This window comes from Prorops nasuta, unplaced genomic scaffold, assembly GCF_024137725.1.
Source record: "Prorops nasuta isolate Cenicafe-Biocafe unplaced genomic scaffold, Cenicafe_Pnas_1.2 PNAS00051, whole genome shotgun sequence".
Lineage (NCBI taxonomy): Eukaryota > Metazoa > Arthropoda > Insecta > Hymenoptera > Bethylidae > Prorops > Prorops nasuta.
This window is the reverse complement of record NW_027116848.1, coordinates 954,831-975,829: the sequence shown is the minus strand read 5'-3', so window position 1 is coordinate 975,829 and position 20,999 is coordinate 954,831. Positions and strand designations below refer to the sequence as shown.

Genomic DNA, 20,999 nt, shown 5'->3' with positions numbered 1-20,999 from the left:
CCTAATCTCGTACCTTTAAGGAAATCTAACGTTGATTCGATATCGTACTCTTACTAATCTATACGATCTCTCTTTACAATATTAATGAGTGTGACGTAATAACGTTCGATAGCCAGTGTTATTAGAGTATAATAGTACCTCGATTAATGCGAGACAACGCCTCTTGTAGCCGCGTCGTGCCGATCGCGCAGCACCACCCTTCAATTATGTATACAGTTTAGCTACCATGCAACAGAACGAACCTTAAATCGGGCCAAATTAACGCACTTGAACCAATAGCAGCCATTCGGTGGAATAAGCAGTAATTTTAACGGAGCATCGATCAACGAGAAATTATAGAGAGAGAGAGAGAGAGAGATTAGTAGCCCCGACTGTCTCTATCTCTATCCACAATATATATAGCTAGAGTATATAATCAGTGGAAAGTGTGTGCACGATTCGGTGACACAGAGGCTAAATTAATTCGTTTGAAAAGTCTCGAACAGCGCAGCTACACCTCGTACATGATCTTAAGGGTTAAAATGACGTTTACATTATAGGTAACAAGTTAATAAGGATATAGGCAAAGTCGCCTCTTCTCGCGGTACCTAATCAATCAAATCCTCTTTATTAAGAGTTTTTACATCAGATTTTTGCAAAGTATTATACTTCCTCGATTAGAAGATTCCAATATCGAAGAGACTCGAAGGAATAACGTTATCTTTGTATACCTTTCTCTATAACCTATAAATGTTTTCACCTATATAAAAGCACTCGAAGGACTCTAATAACGAAGCTTCCGAAAGAAAAGCAAGTATCGAAAGAAGAATCACATCGAGCACTTTGATAATAAGCAATATCTATATACGAGTTCTGGCCCAGCAATCTGAATCCGTAAGAAAAAACCAAGAAGAAGAAACTTGCGAAGCTTCTCTTGCTTGCACACACAACTACCTGTACTATATATATATATATACGAAATGGAACAAAGCGTGCGAGCGATTTGAATTAGCGTCGTTATAGGCTTATCGTTGGATTAATTGCAAAGCTATATGCTATGTGTCGGTGTAAAGCAACAATTAAATGTATCCATATCAATAGGAATGCAGAAGTTTCGTAGGAGCGATAATAAAGTTGTTTACTGTACCAAGGACTCAAAAATCGTACACGGCTAACACGTCTTGTTAAATAATAATGTCGTACGTTGTATACTTATGGCGGTACATTCGACCAGTGGGTCTTCAGCCGAGTATAATTGCTAGCCGCGCCACACGAATCACACATACAACGTATGGTATGCTTTATAGGTGCTATAGGCTACTACACACGCTTTGTTCTATTTTCAACTTTTGCTCTAGAGCGAAAAAACGCGCTTTGCTGCAAATTTTCTTTCCTCCTTTCTTTATTATTTTAGCATCCTTGACCCAACTAAAGCACAACGATATAGTACATACTCGTGTTACACCCTTGTATCCTAATGAAAAAATCTTTATATCTCTACAAAAATAATGTAATAGTTGAGAAGAATGGCGAGGTGGGCTCGAGGAGAGAAGAGTGAGTGATCAGGCTCGATTGAGGTGCCGAAACTGGAAAGATCCGCATATCAAGACGAAATAAAAGACTAGCGCTATATATAAATATGTACCTATATATATATATAGGGCAAAGCACGCGTTACAGAGATGTTCAGTGATCGCGTTGGGGGAGAGTGAGATTTGGCCTAATCTGCGTCTCATCGATGTGTTATGTACCTATACTGTTTTCCTTGCGTCATCCGTATGCGTACGAGCAGCATGTGTGCTCTCCGATCAAGTATCTCTGTGTGTAAAAGTATATCCGTGCGATCGCACACACGTAATGCTCTGACACGATTCTTGGTGGTACAGTTACCGGTGCAAATAGCGTCCCTGCATATTCATAGACCAGCTGGCCATTCGTATATTCAACCGTCTACCGTGTGTGTATAACGTATTAGGTTATATAATATATATATATATATATATATGTATAACAAAGATGGTACACGCGTTTCTGATATGTTATCGGTGAAAATCGAAATTTTCTATATTTACCCCAATTCAACTCTTTCTCTTTTAAACACACTCTTTAATTTGCACCTTTTTTTTATTCTTCTCCTTCTTTTTCGCGTAATTGTCCAATCGATGCAAATTTTTTAAGGACCCGGATAATTTTTTATATGCTCGGCTGGTCTCTCGAGGGGCACTCCTTTTGGACCGGTAAAACGTACACAAAATGGTCGCTACTCTCAGCAACCATTTTGCAGCAATATACAAAACTATACATATATACAATATAGTATATAATAATGTATGTATATGGAACATTTTGAATATTATATTCCGCGCGCGTATGCGTATTCTTTGGGCATACGTCACGCGGTACTATACACTTACTACCTAATGTAAACTCCCCACTTTTTCCAACAGGAACCGCGTACGTAACGTACTAATTGTTGTTACTTGACTTATTACTATTATTATTATTATTATTGCCATTGTTGTCTACTTTACGTATAAGTGTATAAGCATTATTACGAATTCTATCATTCAATTGTAATTCGATTTTTAAAAATCTTGATTGTAAAATGTAGCGCGGAGCCGTGCAACGGCTCACTTTATATTTCTATATTTACGTATATAACGAGAATATGATATGTATATTCTTCATATTTAGTGAGATACGGAAGTTTTCCATCCCGTTAAAAGAAAATATAATATATAAATAAATAAATCTAAATATATATATATATAAATATATATATATATATATATAGCAAAATGAATGAATAAATAAAAAATATATATTGATAAACCTTGAAAATATAAATAAAAAAGTACGACATATATCTATATATACATGTGTATAATAGTCTATAATTTTTCATATTGTTGTACGAATTTTTAAGTTTATATTAAAATGTTTTGTGCATTCATAAAAAAGAGAATATCAATAATTTATCTGATTGAGACTTTTCAATAACCCTCACTTTACCAACCACATTGGCAAATATTCCTTTGTTATTCAACCATCGTGCAGTTGCATTCGATGGAATTGGTGCTCTCCACGTTAATTCTTTTAATATAATTGGTTTCTGCATTAAAAGGAACAGTTCATTCAAAAGTTTCGTTTATTTGTCCAAGGCAAACTGCGTAAACTGATGCGTCAACCACAAATTGTATCGTTAGCTATACGCACGAGCAATTTTTTTCACCTATGCGCAGCTTGTGTAGTGTGGTCGTATAGGCTCGAGACACTACGAGGATGGAAAAAGGTAAGTTGTGTTAAAAATTATCACGCTTAGAGAGGGAATATCAGAAGACACAGTCGTGTAAATCTATAAATTTTCTTTATTATATATATATATATATGTGTATATCCTTATACAATGAAAATTATAAGGCTCGTACAGTTAATATACAAACGTTTTAATAAGGAAGACTAAAGCAATTCTTGTGTCTTCCCCTTTGATTTGTAAACACACACACAGGCAAAAAAGTAAACTTGGATGAAATATCAAGACGCGGCGTGCACAGTTTACAAGCTACTATGAATGAGAGGATCATGGGGGTGAGTATCATGATTCCTCAAGACACGTCGTAAGACTTCACCTTTAGGCTACTCGCGTAGTGTGCTTATCAGTAGGTCATGCTCCCAGTGTCTCATTTTATTGTCTCCAATACAAAACTGTTCATTTTATTCATTTTTACTAAGCTTACTGAGATCTAGCACATTAACAGCTGAGATATATGTATATTATGTATAACTGGTATTTTTTGTGCAATTACCGCAAACATTCGTTCTTTCTAAAATTTTTTATCTTAAAAATATGACATTCGACTTATTAGCCGTGAAATCATGGATCAATAAAGAAAGGAAAAATATTCTCTTTTGGCAATTATCCTAGCAAAAGTGGTATCGATTGTAACTACAAAACTATATACATAAATCAATGTTAAACAATGCTGTACATACAAAAAACCAAATAACTCATCAGCTTAAAGATCAATAAGCTTGATCATAACTAAGTCAAAGGAAATACGTCTTGAGAAATAAAATAGATTCTTATACAAATAGAAAAGACTACAAATCTAGTAAAAATTGATTATACATAATGAACATTCAGAAGCGGTCACTAGTTTAAAAAATTTTATTCCAAACATCGGCGATCGATTCAATCGTCGATCCCCGCATAATTAATACTTGTAAAATAAAAATACTTAGTGTCTCTGTAGTTTTTTAAATTATAGGGCGGTCCAACCTAGGTAAGCTTAAATCTGCGTTTGCGTGCTTCTTGATATAATGGATTTTCAGGCATCGTAAATTAGGATATTTGATGTTACATTTTGGGCAAATGGTACCGTTAGAGCTTACCTGATAATGTTCGAATAGCACTTCTTTGTGCAATATCTTTCCAGAGCCAAATACGTAGCGGCTCTTGTGAACTTGTTGCATGTGCTCCACGAAAGTGTCCTTGCTCAGAGTGATCCGGTCGCAAAGTTCGCAGCTATAGATTATAGTGTCGACTTGAAATTCGGGGGATTTTTTGCATTTCTTATGTTCTATTGATTTCTGCAAAACTACATTCTTGTGTTTCTGGGCATAATGCATTCGTAAATGCGACAACGACTGGAAACTCCTCCGGCAATAGGTGCAGAACATCTTTCCCGAGGGATCTGGCTCTGGAAGATATATAACTTTGTTTAATTTATTCGGATGTATGTATTTGTGTGCCAGTTGCTTGTGTCGGAAGAGAAGGCTCATATTAGGGAATAACTTTTTACAAAAATGGCAGCTCACTGCCTTCTTTCCCCGATTGTCCGAGTCCGCAATTACCGGTGCACCGTTAGTTTCCATTTTCAATCGCTTCGTATTCGTTTCGTTGGTCGAATATTGTCGAGGATTATTCGCAGGTTGAACAACCTTCTTCCTATGTTTGTTATTGTGGAAATTTGTGTTATGTCGTTGCAACGATTGTTTGGCGGTAAATGACTTCTCACAACTGAAGCAGAACCACTGAGGGTATTGTACATCAACTGACGACGCAGGTTTGTGTAATTTTTTATGTCTGCTCATACTCTTCTTCGAGACGAACGTTTTGTTACATACATCGCAGGCAAAACGATCCTTGGCATCGTTGCCGAAAAGCGGATTAGCTTTGTGCCATTGGAGGTGACTCTCGAAACTTTTCTGGTCGGGTAAGACGTTGGTGCACAGCTCGCATTGCAGCTCATTACTTGATATACGTTTCTCCGCTTTGTTTTTGGCACAATGAACGTCCCACAAGTGTTTTCTTAATACAGTTACATCGTCGAATCGTTCATTGCACACCTGACATTGGAGATTGTTCCCTAGTGCTTGCGTTGCTAAAGATGAGAATGATTTTCTTGCTGTAGCTGGTCTCTTGTCGTTGGATTTCGCAGATTCTACGAGATTATCAGGGTTGTCCAAAGCTAATTTGTAATTGGCCCTGGAATGCCATCCCCGATGAATCTTAAGTGACTTCTTATCTGCGAATTTCTTAGGACATAGATCACATTTTAAAAGCATGAAAGTGGGATGATCTTTTGCCATATGATCATCCAAGTTGTCTTGGCAAACGAAAAACCTCCAGCATTCGTTACATTGAAAAGAAGAATCAGCCAAATCGGGATGCTCAGTGAAGACGTGAGTCTCGCACTTCTCCTTTGTATGAAACATTTCAGGACACAATGGACAAACCAACCGACGCTCTTTCTCGTGAATATATCTAACGTGTCTCATTTTATTAGCAGCATTGGAGAAACGACGTCCACATACGTGGCACTTGAGTCTGTCGTGTTTAGCATGAAGTGACTTGACCTTTGGGCCCTTGTTCGGGCTTATGCTCTGTGCGCTAGAAGCCCTCGTGTTCAAATCTTGGATATTTTTGATTCCATGATCCTTCATGTGAATCTCCAAGGCATTGGCACTACTGAACATGCTACGACAAATTACGCAAGAATAAATTTTGACCTTGAGATGGAGATTTCTGTGTTCGGAAAGTTCGGCCATCGAAGAGAAATCACTGTCGCATAGAGCACAATTGTATGTGCGTTCGACTTCACTCTCCGGGTTTTCGATTAACGGGTCGTTAAACTCTGTTGTATCAGTACCGTCCAGTGTGTCGACGAATTCTCTGCTACCCTCTATTGTCGTGTGTTCACCATAGTGCTGTAGGAACTCATTTCCATTTTTAAATTTCTTATGGCACTTGGAGCAAACAATTTCCTTCGTCTTGTGTACTGATGCAAGATGATAACAAAATTTACGAAACACGAGGAAGGTTTTAGAGCATTTGGTACATTCATAAGATATTCTTGTACTGGGTTTCAGCTTCATACAGAGAACCGAATGTTTGATCCAATTGCTTATACGCTTGTATTTCATTCCACAGAGTTTGCAAGTATATCCCCCAGGATCATTATTTTTCACTGATGTTTGGCTAACTTCCAAAGAATTCACGTTATTTTGCTGTAGTGCCGACGATTCCATTAATCGAAGCTTCGGGGTCTCCTCTGAAGCAGACATTAATGCCTGATACTGCTGGTACGAGTGCTTTGATAAATGACTGAGTAATTCTTTTCTATTGGGCAAAGATCTCAAACACATGTTACACGTGAAATACTTCTCCTTGCCAAATGTTGGGACAACCAAAGCAATTTTCATGGCACACTCGAAAGAATCACAGCAATGTAGTTTGTACATAGATCTGTCAGGAAATTCCGTCAAGCAAGCAGTGCAAGTATACGGCCTCAAGTCAGGCATGTGATACCTAATGTGTACAAGTGTCCTTTTATGATCATTGAAGCTCTTCTTGCAGGTGTAGCAAGAGAAAGTTTTTAATTGACTTATTATATTTTGTTGGACCTGTGGCAAAAGCGCATCGTTTTCCATACTGACCAGCTCATCTTCTACATCCTCGATCTCCTCCTCCTCCTCTTCCGTAGCAGTGCTCATTTCGCTCTCATTGGTTCCTACATCTTCAACAGGCTCACTGTGGTACCTGTTCATATGATTTATGTAACTATATTTCGAATGTAAATTAATGTTACAAATTTTGCATTTTAGCAAACAGAGTTTTGGCCCTTTGTAATGCGTGTGGACACGCCGACGACTCTTTTTTTTTGCACACTGGTTCTTCGTAGCTGCTTTTTGTGTAGAATCAGCTTCCATGAAAATGTCATTTGTTTCATCCTCAAAGGTACTTGTCAATTCATTGCCAGTTACAGATTCTATTTCTATGGTACAATCGGTATCATATTCATTCGTGGGTTCATCCTTTATAGTTATAAAACTCACTTCTTTGTCAGGTAGGGAAACATCGTGTACCTCGTCTATTTCTGTGAGACTCTGAAATTAGTTGTACGTTAAGTTTATATTATAACAACAGAGCATAAAAGTGAACTAGTAAAGCAATCTTTTGTAGATTTCAAAATACGCACAGCTTCAAAGTTACCGGCATTTCCCAATATCAAATCGTTATCAGGTTCACATTTTACAGCAACCTATAATAGTTGATACATAAATGACTGAAATATAAAAGACAAAAATTATAGGAGAACCAAAAGCCTACTTACATGCTCCTCCACTTGTTTTGACAACCATTGGGTTAGCTTTATCTGAGATTGATGACAAGATTCCCTGTATTCATGCCATTGATTTACATGTTTAATGCATGATAAACATATTACTGTTGACAATTTGTCATCAATGGTAACCTACAAAATATAAGTCAATGAATCTTTATTAAAAAGATAGAGAGTAGCAAACAGTCGAACCAAATCATAAAGATTTTTAAAGTTAAATGTTACAAAGAAGACCAATTATTAATGAAGCAATATAATTATGATTGGTCATACATAAACACTAATAAACAATAATAGCAATTATCACTTGAATTCTAAATATTGTATGGTATACATAACCTCACATAAATTTCTAGCTATAGGCATTATAAGAAGGATCTAGCGCAAATCTAAATGCAGCAACTCTTACATACATTTATTGACAGACACGCTTGTATTTTAGATGCAAGTGGTATCGTCGAACCCTGATTATTAAATATCCAAGTTTTTGGATTCTCGTTGGAAAGGCACAATCTGCATACATTTTGAATATCTGCTTCGTCTATCATTTCGTCCATTTTGCAATGCTGAATTTATAAGGCTGCGAAGAGTCTGTCCTATTAAATTTATAGATCTCACCGATAGGTTAGAGACGCAGCTTTTTGTTCGGCGTTCGACATTTAAGTTAATTTGAACTGAGGCCGCAGAACGAACGATTCCCGGAATGAAGAGGTTCAATTTCATCCTATTCCCTTTTCCAGATTGTTGCCGGTATCCAATCCAGGTTGTCGTCGGCTAATTCGAGTTCCTCGGTTTCTCTCAAATAGGATGGTTCAATTTCTAGTACTACGATACTACACTAGTCAATATGGCGTCGATGGTCCATCATTCCTATTATTCATTGTCGTTAATTGTTACTTCTTTTCTAAACACACAGTTCTCGTTCTTAAAATTTTCATTCGAACAGAGGGACGTTCAATTGTGTCTCATTTGTTCTGCAACAAATTATTAACTCAGGTGAGAGGAATTCGTAGATATTTGCTAACCACAGAGAGGATTTGAAAATTAAGGAGTCGACGATTATTTAGCATCGGAGAAATTTTATTATTTCTGTAAGTGTTCTCCAAGATTATAACATTTAATCGTATCTTTTTTGTATGTACATTTCTAAGATAAAGTTATATATATAATTTTGTTATAACGACATTTAACATATACACATTAGCTGTTCATTCAACATAAAAAAGTAAATCATATTACCATGTTTGTGTTCGTGAATAAAAAGCTAAAAAAAATGTTGGAAGCACCAAATCAATATTTGATAAGGTCTATTAACATTAATGTACATTGTAATGTATAACCGTTTATATATTTCTATGATCTTTAACAGAAGAGCTCCATAATGCTCTACTTTATACAAACAAAGCACGCGTGTAGTATTAGTTGCTCGAAAAATAAAACTATAATTTTTCATCAGCTATTTGCGCTTGGGATTGTGCACACTTGAAAATTTGTATCAAGCAGTAAACCGATGTATCCCAGGAAACAGTTTTATCTTAAAGAGGATACGTTGAAAAAAGAAAATCGTAATATTTGTTTCGGGCCGAACGATCTATTTGGAGTTTTTCAATAATGATGGTTACACGAAACATCAATGGCAATTTTTGCGGTCTGTCGTGATTCGCGTCTATAACTATTGTTCAGAAATGGCGGCAAAAATGCTTCGAATCGAATTCTGGAGCTGTTTCCCGCGTCGTTCGGCCAACAAGTTCCGATCCGTGTTCGGCCGTTTCTCGGTTCAAATTAGATGTAGGCGCATGCGCAATAAGATTTGGCGCTATTCAGGTTGTTAGACAGTTAGTACCGAAGCCACAAGAATTCGTTTCAGATTGTTGACGTACATAGTCCTGTACATTGAATTTGTTTTCGTCCGGATCGTCGCTCTTCATTGCCAGCAATTCCCTAAACAAATATACATGTATATATAATTTTTAAAGTTATTTTACAATGTCAATCGACTGCCGTAATTTTCATTTATTAAGATTTAACCTAGCTACGGCATGAAAGGCCAATTCAACGTTGAGGCCAGTCTTGGCAGACGTTTCGATGAACGGCACACCATATTCTGATGCTAGTCTGGCTCCATCTTCCTTCTTTACCATCCGTTCGCTTCCACAATCGCATTTGTTGCCTAAAAAACAGAATTATTAATGACGCGATTATATCATAACAGAAGTGTGTTATAGACTGAAACAGATGGACTAATAAATAATTTGAGACGCCTGATTACATTTTAATCGACCGATACGGTAATTTCTGTGATTAAAGTGGCAGGGGAGCATAAATCAGGGATTATGCAAACGAATAAAAGAAACAAGACTAACCCAGCAGCATGATGACCACGTCCTCATTAGCATGTTCCCGGATCTCGCTGAGCCAGGCCCTGATGTTATCGAAGCTCGTCTTATTCGTTACGTCGTACAGTAGCAACAGAGCTGAAAACCAGTCATGAACATTCTCATCTATTGTGCAATCGGTAATACACAGAGTTATGAGTCGATTTATGAACTAGAAGCTTAGACCTGCGCTCTACCTCTGTTATTGTCGTACTTGGAACCGGTCTCGTTTCATAACCTCGTGTAAATATATGCATACGGGACTGTAAACCTTATTGGTAACGCCAGCAAGAAAAGAGAAACGAAGGATAAAGTATTTCTGGAGACACGATGGGTGTATAATACTGTACGGGGACTAGGCGTGAATATAAGACACCTTATTGACAAAAGCAGCGAAATGTGAGAAGATTTGGGAAACAAAACCACAAATTATTCGATAAGCTTGTTTCATTTTTTTTTTTTTTGTCAAATAACTTTACGGTTACAGTAGGATCGACTTTATGAAAAGCTTATCAGTCGCTCAATTGGGTCAGCGTGATATATTATATACAGTTGGCGAGTATTAATTTACGTCTCGCGGTAAATCAACGCTCAATAAAATGGCAATGTGTTCGTCCTAGTGCCAATGCCTGCGAGCCAGCAATTTACGATTCCGCCTTGTTCCGTGATTGTTGCTTGCCGCTCGGACATTTCTAAATAGGATGCTGATTGCGTGCATGAGAATTGATTAAGGTTTTCGTTCGATTCCCTCATTCCGACAATAATCGGGATTCGAATGGACTTAACAATTAAACTCGATTACCGCGTCTATCTTGTTAATGAAAATAACTTGATTGAACTCGCTTCTAGATCACTCGTGACTCTTCCTAAATTTCTAGAGCCTTTTCTCTCACTAATATTTGTAATTATTTTTTGCAGAATTTGTAAACCTACCATGGGCATCCCTGTAGTAAGAATGAGTCACGCTTCTAAACCGCTCCTGACCAGCCGTATCCCATATCTGGAGTTTAATTGTCATTTCGTCAACAGTAACCAGTTTGTTCTGAAAAATCACATAGAAATTGCCTGATAAAATCAGCGTGAGGAGAGCCAATAGTATATGAGTAGAGAAAACAATTATTGAACTATTTAGTCGTGAGTAATGCATTTATCTTTTTTTATATGTTCTGCTAGCTTTAGCCGGTTGGCCACCCGTTTTGTGGTCGCATGTATACAAAAACACACTTGTGTGCTCGAATACAATACAATGTTGTGGCAAAATAGCCAAACAAACGCTCACGTACTTTCGGAGAATTATAATTAGGGACAAAAGAATACATATTTACATGTTTAGTTGTACAGATTTTATTTTCCAAGAAATCAGGAGGCTCAAAAAAAAAGTTTGGTTTGTATTAAAGCATATTAATTCTTGGAATTTTTAATATAGATTAAATGATATAAATTTCCGTGAGATTTTCGAACCGAGACACAGAGTTTAAAACGTGCCTCACCCTGAAGTCAATGCCAACCGTTGTTAAGTAGTTTCCATCTAAAGACCTGCCACTATGGAAACGCGTCAGCAAGCACGTTTTCCCAACTCCGCTATCTCCCAATAGCATCACCTATTTCACGTAAAAAAGGTTTATTATTGTCAAAAGCAGTTGAAATCAATTGAGTGCCGCTACCACAGTAAATTACTTGAAAAATGAGTTTCGACAAATTTTCGCCAACTTTAAATTCCACTTAATAAGGAAACTTTTTTAATTGTCACTCGTTATATTAGTCCAAAAGTCTGCCCTTGTTTCATTGCTATTACAAAATTCTAGGAGATTCAATAATGGGAATTGTGTGATCGCGAGGCTATTATCTGGTAGCGTGTTATTTGAAAATTACTGGACGCTCCGAGCTACACGAAGAAGGATGGATCAAATATGCAACGAGTAAGTATAATTTTCCAGGAAAATAGCTCATCCTTGACAAAAAGAGATATGCGAGCTCCGTGTAGGGCTTTGTATCAAAGAAATATACTATAATCCCACTCGCGAGCTTGTTGCGAATGAAATATTTGCTCTATATTAAAAAGAAAACTCAATTTCTCAGGTATTATAGAGTTTTATCCAGGATATAAACGTTTAAAGCACACTACACTATAGACGTACAATTATTAATTCCCAAACTCTAATTTCTTCCAAACAAACAGTTTTTCCATTAAGACTCGTGAATTTCGATTGCAATGAAAGTTAGAGTGTTGTAATTAAGTTGTGAAAATTTTTGAGGAAGCAATAGGAATAAGCAGAAGTATTTTGTAATGATTAATAGAAATGGTTTATCGGAGGATAAATAAGGTATGATAGAGAGAGAGAGACAGGAGAGCAGTTGTGTGACTCGACCTTGAAGAAGAGGTCTCCGTGGTCGGGTGGGGCCTGATCCGGAGAAGGGGCGCTGTCGTTGGAAGATTGGCGGGCCTGAGAGGACTGGCGCGTGGGGGCCTGAGAGGCCGGGCCCCTAGCGCCATTGGTGGGGCCCTGCTGGGACCAATCGGTGCTGCTCTGGCTGCTACCGCGCGAGCCTAGCCTCGTTCGCTTGCTCACACTGCGCAGTGCTTCCTCCACGATGCTCATGGGCTCCTAATACCGGGAGCACCAATTTGCTCTTCTTCTCGGCCAATCTTCGTCTCGTCGCACTCGCTCCGTCCTCCTACTCCCTCGAGACCTTTCTATGTTTGCCCCTACGCCCGTGTCTGTGTTAACCAACGCTGTCAAACAGGTCACTCAACCCGTCCAGCCAACCTCCGCGGCGCGGCGTGGCGCGGTGCGACGCAGCGCGGCACGGCACGGCTCCTTCCTCTTCTTCTTCAGCCTTCTTCCACGACTTCCAAGCTTCTTCCACTCGCCTTCCTTCCTTCTTTCTCTCCCCTTCCGATCCAAACGATCGGCCAATTCTTCTTTTCTCGCGCTACTCTGACTGATTCTCTCTCCCTCGCACCCACCGCAGCCACCACCACCACCACCTTCTTCTTCTTCTCCTCCGTTCTTCCAAGACGACTGGTGGCTCCGCCACGCCGAGTGAAAGTGACCGAGAGGCCTCCCAAGCACTCCCCAATCGCTCCCTTTTACACCAACAACGCCTTTGTCCCTTTGGCTACTTTGTCCCTGCTTCTTCTTCTTCTTCTTCTTCCCACTTTAACTCCTGCACCAGCCGCCAAACTGTTGACACCTCCAATAAGCACAGAATCGTCTCTCACTATTTACTACCAAATGCATTAACGTGAAACTAACAATCAAACATCCAACAATTAATCACATTTTTTCTCTTATTCACAGGAAGCGAAATGAACGTTGATTGCGAGGCCGGATGATCCGTGCGAAATGGTTAATGGGATGCGAGCAAGAAGAAATTATTGAGAGGAATGAAACGGAGTGGATCGTCTGAATTTTGCGATGCGATCCTTTCATAACTGAGCCATTCGTTACGTGAACCTTGTTACGCGTGTATTGCCATATTTTACAAGACGTATTATAACTGATTGATCAAATACGTCACATCCGCTTACGCAATGGTAGCTATTTATTCCGCTATATTTTAACGAATTTTCAAATGCTGCGTATATAACTGTGGAACGATCTGATTATTCGACCAGGGTTTCTCGGAAAAATGTGAGAGTAAAATTTACTTTGAGACACGCGTTTGTATTGTACAAATAAAACATGTCGCAAGAGCGTTAAACTGTAAATCAAAAGCCATTATTGGTTAGAATAACAACGCCAGTCTCGTGTAACGCTATTTTTCACCAGAGATCTCGGTACAGCGTTAGATTTACGTATGTGAAATGTTTTGTACTGTAGGCCGGGTTAGATAGGAATGTAAGAGTATCTTAATAACAGTGGAATAAAATTAGGATTGACTTTGTATAAGAACGTTTAGGAAGAGGCGAAGAACTGTTGAAAAGTTTAGGGTAGAAAAAGCAGTTGGTGGAGGCTTTATTGTTGGCGGGTCGGCCTACCGACTGGGACCCACCCACGCCAGAGTTGTATGGCGAGTTTCTGTATAAAAAGAGGACCGATTTAGCCAGAGGCAGGTAGTGTCCTGGGGCCCACGATTCGACCGCGAACGGGGCTTACCCAACCGGTGGCGCCACAACAGCGACCAAGCGAACCAAAGCTTGCAGCGGCAGGCCACTGACACCATCTTCTCTCTCTCTAGAAACGGCGAATGTTCACGTGACTCTCTTTTTCTGCCTGCCTGCCTGCCTGCTTGCGTCACGTCACGCATCGACAATTCGTGCCACTTAGTAAACGCGCCAGCTCGATTGTCGTTCCGAATGCCACGTTTTTCATTACTCGCGATTTTCCTCTCCCCCGTTCGCACACTTCATTTGTAACACTATTTTTCGCCGAGTCCCAAAATTCTATGAGCCAGAACAAAACCATTTGTAAAACGTGAATCTTGCAACCTGGAACGTTCGCTCGGATTTGTTTATTGAATCGATAAAGTTCTACTCGTTTATCAAGACAATCTATCCAGCTTCATCGCTGGAATTGATTAGTGCTGGGTAAATAGAGCTTGTACTTCCGGTTTAAGGTGCTTTCACTAGGAAAGCTTGGGTAAATGTACTCCGCGTGAGGTTATCAAATAGAGCCCAGTGTACGTTGGTAGAAGACGCAGTAATCGAACGAAGGAACATCAATAATTAATCATGCGTACGACGATCAATAATTAATTGCGCGTCGGTCCTGGTAGACATGCAGGAATTTGGATCGTCTGCGTTCGAAAAGTACAAAACACGTGACGCAGTCGTACCATCGAGTTTGATCGTTTCATTGAGATTTGCGTTGTAGGTCAACTTTCAAACTTTGCCTCGAAAAACTACGAGTTAAGGGATGCCTATATGTTTTTATCCTGCACGAATTAACGGGAAGGTCTAGACGTACCGAAGCGCCGCGTAGGGCCACTCACACCACATTACGCGTGTGTGATGAGACAGTTCTTTAGGTCACTCACAGATGGCGCAGCGAATGTTTATATTCCGAGGCCCAACTAGTGACATTGCAGGAGCGGCGTTAATTAATTAAAATTACCTGTATCTCGTAAACGATAAGAGATACGCAAAAACGGTTAAAATTTTGGGGGTGTGACAATAGGGGGGTCGAACTTTCTCAGCTGAATCATATCCCATGTAGCAATTTTTTTTTAACAATTTTTTTAACAATAATTAATTAAAAATTGCATAATACGGATCATCTGTGCAAGTTCAATCCACCGGTGTTTCACTTACAAAATTTTTACCGTATTCGCGTTTGGCTCACCATTTTCAAGATATTTGCATATGGCGGGCCCGCAAAAAATGCCAAGGAGTAAATTACGCCTTGAAATATCTCGTAAACGGTAAGAGATACGCAAAAACGGTTAAAATTTTGGGGGTGTGACAATAGGGGGGTCGAACATTCTCAGCTGAATCATATCCCATGTAGCAATTTTTTTTTAACAATTTTTTTAACAATAATTAATTAAAAATTGCATAATACGGATCATCTGTGCAAGTTCAATCCACCGGTGTTTCACTTACAAAATTTTTACCGTATTCGCGTTTGGCTCACCATTTTCAAGATATTTGCATATGGCGGGCCCGCAAAAAATGCCAAGGAGTAAATTACGCCTTGAAATATCTCGTAAACGGTAAGAGATACGCAAAAACGGTTAAAATTTTGGGGGTGTGACAATAGGGGGGTCGAACATTCTCAGCTGAATCATATCCCATGTAGCAATTTTTTTTTAACAATTTTTTTAACAATAATTAATTAAAAATTGCATAATACGGATCATCTGTGCAAGTTCAATCCACCGGTGTTTCACTTACAAAATTTTTACCGTATTCGCGTTTGGCTCACCATTTTCAAGATATTTACATAGTGCGGCCCCATAATAAGATTCAGAAAATCTTATACATTTTTCGAATAATACAACAACGTGTTTCGTTCAATGTACGGCACAGACACTGTTAGTTACTCGAAAATTCTTTGATTTTTCTCGGTAATCATAAGAAAAGAGGCAAAAGTACTATTACTTTGAACTTTTTATAAGGTCAAACGTATATATATACAATTGCCTCTATAAAAAATAAGTTTAAACTCATTTTTCTTTATAAACCGCATGGTTTATAGTTTTTGTCAGTTTCTTCAACATAATGAGAAAATACAAAAACCATAAGCCATAGTCATTCTCATGACATTTTTTTTTTTTTTTTTTTTGTTATTACTATTGAGAAGGGGAAATGCTTTATGCATCTTCCAGTGGCTTGAGCCAGAGGGTATGTGGGACTACTAAACGTTTACCCACTAAAACCCCTCCTCATATGGTTTACAAATATAAACCATTAGTCGGAATCTTTGAAAATTATCAAAATTTCCAAAACTTTTTTCTATAAGCACTGTACTATAATGTACAATTGGCCATATAGAAACATATTGTTAAAAAGAAGAGCACCACCAACTTTTCCTCGTTTAAAATTAGGCATTTCAAACGAATATATGTGTATAAAAGATAGTATCCTTTATTCCTTTGGAAAAGCTAGCAATTCTTTCTTTTCAATAATTTTTATAAAATGTTTCCTCATTTCCGAAACATTTACTGAGTATTTTTGTTCACTTGGGTCTCCACCCAATGCTATAGCAGTTGCAAAAGCTGCAGCATATATACCGCAACTGAATGCATCTGGTTGAGCTTGGACCCTTGGACAGTGAATGTTACGTTCTTTTATCCAAGGGTATCTTAGAGATATGTATTGTCGTTCCTCTTTAGAAAGCTTCTTGTACGTGCAGTTTGGTATACTGTCGTACACAAAAAGCTGTTCTTCGTTGACATATACACATCTCCAATGATTTGTATGATTACCACCAATAATTGCAATGCTCTTAGGTTTTGTTGCAGATATAACCAAATTTGGATATACGTTAAACAAAACACTTTCAGTTTCGATATCCGTTTTCTCTCTTATGATACGGAGAATTCCATCGAGACTCTGATCATTGCAATAATTGTTTTCCGGTAATACATTCTCAATAATTTCTTTCAGAGTTGTGTGTGAATCATCGAAAAATTTTCGACGTTTCAAAACGGTATCCGGTGTATCACAATGCTTCGATACCTCCAGTATAACGCAATCATCATCATCATCATTCTCTGAAAGATTTATTGATTTTCTTTTTTCGCACGCAGTGCTATTTCTCTGCTTTTTCAGCTGTTTAGCACTGCGTGCCTTTTCTTGAGCATCCACAATGTATTGTGGATCGCGAATAGGCATATTGCGATTATATCGACTATCAATGATTTCCGGAAGAAGACAATGCTCATAAAATTGTGTCAACTTTACTTTCATTTCTTTATTCCAGAAATCATCGTCTTTGCTTACTCGCGTCCAAACAATACTCTTGGGTGTCCATACTGCAAAGACGCAATATTCTCGACGCGTTATATGTAATTGTCCTTGCACCTGATAATAATGAATATGATTTCTATTCATTTCATATCCATTATTATTCTTTCGAAGGACTGCACGCCACGAGGGTAACGACTCTAGAGCATCTTCCGCTGACATACTTTCTGCTGACGATGGGCATTTTATCTCAACTAGCCCATCGTCATCTATCAATCCGTCTGGTGATGCTCCCAAGTATGGATACTCGTTATCAATAAATAATCCGCAAATGCGAATACATTTATTTAATATCGTTTCCAATTGTTTCCTTGCATTAGATTCATTTTCTCGACCATAATGCAATGCCACGTTATCAATGAACGAGGGAAACAAAATCTTTTTAATTATAGTCGCACAAGACGTCGTTGGACGCCTGCGACATATTGGTCCGAAATTGGATGCCGTCAACATATTTTTTCTTAGAGACATCCATAAATCGGATTTGGCTTGATTTCTCGTTGCGATTTCAATATCACAAGAATTTACTTGATTTTCTCTTAGTTTATCAAGTAGAATCTCGCGCTTCCTATTGAAAACTGTTTCATCGAGATCAGGCCTTTGTGCGTTTAGTCCGTAAAATTTCTTATCATTTACGAACCATTTGTCACTTTTTTCTTTTCCTTCTTTTGCTTTATAAGCTCGAGTACTCGCTACTTTAGCCTGTCGCTGTTTCTCAAGCGTTAAAACAGCTGAAGGTATTGTTTTACCAGCATGTTTATGTACTTCGGAAAGTACTTGCTGGGTATTATGCTGCAATGTGGCCGCATATACTCTAGCATTATACTGGCCTCTTGCACCAAAATTTATTCTTTTGCCGGCGACTTCTTTACAAATAATTGCATTCAGTGATTCCACTTGATTATTTGTAACTCGAAGCAAAAGACTTTCCGAATGATGGCTCAGATATTCCAGAGCATCTTCGATTTTTGCATATAACCCATGCAAACGTAGCAAATGAACTTTATCGATATCGTTCATTGCTTCGCAGTCTTTTTCATAACTTCGACCCTTACAAGTTAAATGATGTCCGAAAAGGTGATTTGTTACGTTCATTATGTCCTTGTGTAACAAACCTGCCTTCTCTTCCTCAGCAATATTTCCATTGCTTCGAAATGCTACAGCTTCCTCAATCATTTTTCGAAATTTCAGAACTTTTACCTTCAAAAGTTTCCTAATTCCGAAAAATTCTTTGCTCCTAACGCCGTTTGGGTGCGGCATTATGGAAACCGCTGTCAATTTCTTGCACAGATTTCGAAACAGATGGTTGCTGCACTCAACTTTATTAACAATAACTCCATAATCCTTATATGGGTCATTATCAAGAATCGATTTATAAACATTACTATCACCATCGGCGATAAATGTTTTGTAAATCATTCCGTGCAATTCGATACTACATCGAAATCCTTCCACTATGGCGTCACTTTCCATAGCAGCGGAACTTGTGCCTCTATCAAAATTTTTAAAACAGGTATGTGGTCGTGGACTACAACCTTTTGCTTGATAGAAACTACAGAGAGCACAGAATTTATTTCGTATGCCGACAAAAAGTACTTTGCCGGTTACGTTACCAATTATAGCACCAACTCCTGATAGAGAATCATAAGTCGTGCCATAAGATCTTTTTATCCAGCTTCCGTCTACGATAACAGTGATAAACGGAATACCATTTATGACATTGCCTTTTTCAATAGCCAGTTGGCGTTCTACATCACCGGCTTTTTTCATATTATCAATGGCAGTTTCGTGAAATAGTTCCACGACACGTGCCATATACTTTATATAAGTCTGCTTTGTCATACTGGTCACGTTTATCGCTGCTAGACATTCTTGTAATTGGTAATGACCAATTCCAGAAGCAACTGATCCTAAGACAGCTGCCATATTTACATCTAAGATGTTCGTGTTTTCTATAGACTCTGACCAAACACTTTCTTCTACATGGCATTTGTTGCATTTAAAGAAAAATTGGGTCAGAAGTCCTTGCTTACGTGTTTTCACCAATTGCCAGTCTTTGAAGGCACAGTTATTTGATTTACTATGTTTTTCAAATACTTTTTGCAATTCAGAAAATACATAAACAAAATCGACTATCCGTCGATCGTTTTGAGCATTTGATATCTCTTGTATGCATTTTTGACTCTCGTTCATCAATGCTACATCTTCAATAATTGATGTAGTATTTGATAAACTTGAGTAGCCAGTACTGGAAGCGTAATTACTGCTGCTAACATTTCGGTCTGCAGCATCACTACGCTTTATAGTAACGTCACCTTTTGTAGTAACAGTATCACTTCTAGAACTTATGCTATCGCAACAAATAACGTTACAATCCATAGCAACATTATCGTTTTCTGAAATATTTTCAGATTCATCAATAACGCCATAAGTTATAGTAGCATCTGAAACTATTTCATTATTATTGATAACGTTACATATGACAGTAACATTATCCTTTCCTGAAATGACTTCATTATTATAGATAATATCACCAAAAGCGGTAACATTATCATTTCGTAAAATCATTTCATTTTTGTTGATAACGTCACATAAGACAGTAACATTATCGTCTTCTGAAACCATTGCTTCAGAATTGATAACGTCACACATCGTAATAACATTATCGCATTCTAATTCTGCAGGACAGATAATATCAGAGGTTATGCTATCATCATTTCCTGCAGAGCTACTATCAACATTGACAACGTCACAATTAAGAGTAACATTGTCCATTTTTATATTGATAGATTCACTTACTTGGAAGCCAAAAATCTGAGGCGAAGGTACCGTTCGACGTTTCCTAGCTTCCATCATGGATTTACTCCACCTCCGTCTAGATTTCCTCTGAGACGGGAACCGCTTGCCATGCTCCTTTGACTTACCCATAACTTTATAAAAAAATAACAATATTAAATAAAGAACACATTAGAAAATAGATGAAGATTAAAAAAATTAAAAACAAAAGCGCGAAATCGTACTATAGCCGAATAGTTGCTATAAAACATACATAGCTGAATATTGATGAAATCGACTGAGCATTGCGCTGCAACGCATGGATGTTCATTTCTTTCAGGGGGGGGGGGGGAACTAAACGATTATGTCATCAGATTTGTTGCACAGAGCAAATACTCGATTTTCATATATCCAGCTATGTATCACCGAATCGAGACGAGATAGACGATAGGTTCAATGGAGACTTTTGTAGATCACACCAAGCTGAATAAAAAAGTTCGTATTGACGCTATGGTTATCTCTTATGGTTTCCTTAATAAATCCATTCGAAGTTTGCTTGACAATCGTTCATGATTTTGACTCGTACAGCCTCATTTTTCATTGAAAAAATCTGAAATTAATTTAGCGTGTTCCTCATTTCACATGCTTTCAGGTAAAACTGGAAAAAAATTGCTGGGAGCAATAGTTTCGCTGTGACAAATGTCTGAAAGTCACTCAGCGTGGATTGAAAAAAGATAAACGTACTGCTTGATGCCTCCCTAGGTTTCCTCGTAAAAATCAAAGAAATATTCAAGAAAATAAACACTTTGATTAAAGTAAATGTTATTTTCTACA

The 20,999-nt window shown here is 38.1% G+C and overlaps 2 protein-coding genes and 1 long non-coding RNA gene across 5 annotated transcripts; 1 reads left to right on the top strand and 2 right to left on the bottom strand.

The window, feature by feature from the left end:
* Positions 1 to 3,329: 3,329 nt before the first annotated feature.
* LOC136784282 (gastrula zinc finger protein xFG20-1-like) lies at positions 3,330 to 8,299 on the bottom strand. 2 transcript variants are annotated; one of them, XM_066744858.1, is made up of 4 exons: positions 8,018 to 8,299; positions 7,596 to 7,736; positions 7,461 to 7,523; positions 3,330 to 7,368 (listed from the first exon to the last, which is right to left on the bottom strand). In XM_066744858.1, the coding sequence occupies exons 1-4, from the start codon at positions 8,159 to 8,161 to the stop codon at positions 4,237 to 4,239; spliced, it is 3,480 nt and encodes a 1,159-aa protein (XP_066600955.1). In that variant the 5' UTR covers positions 8,162 to 8,299; the 3' UTR covers positions 3,330 to 4,236. The 2 variants fall into 2 exon arrangements, with proteins under 2 accessions (XP_066600955.1, XP_066600956.1); XM_066744859.1 differs by having other exon boundaries at positions 8,014 to 8,053.
* A 370-nt stretch (positions 8,300 to 8,669) lies between these two features.
* LOC136784279 (ras-related protein Rab-37-like) lies at positions 8,670 to 13,285 on the bottom strand. The gene is made up of 6 exons (XM_066744857.1): positions 12,349 to 13,285; positions 11,470 to 11,580; positions 10,913 to 11,021; positions 9,968 to 10,078; positions 9,633 to 9,774; positions 8,670 to 9,545 (listed from the first exon to the last, which is right to left on the bottom strand). Exons 1-6 carry the CDS (start codon positions 12,577 to 12,579, stop codon positions 9,425 to 9,427), a joined length of 825 nt encoding a protein of 274 aa, XP_066600954.1. The 5' UTR covers positions 12,580 to 13,285; the 3' UTR covers positions 8,670 to 9,424.
* Positions 9,980 to 13,409, top strand: LOC136784280 (uncharacterized). 2 transcript variants are annotated; one of them, XR_010824395.1, is made up of 4 exons: positions 9,980 to 10,119; positions 10,898 to 11,113; positions 11,785 to 11,898; positions 13,282 to 13,409. It is a non-coding gene; the product is annotated as an uncharacterized lncRNA (long non-coding RNA). The 2 variants fall into 2 exon arrangements; XR_010824394.1 differs by lacking the exon at positions 13,282 to 13,409 and having other exon boundaries at positions 11,785 to 12,333.
* Positions 13,410 to 20,999: the final 7,590 nt, after the last annotated feature.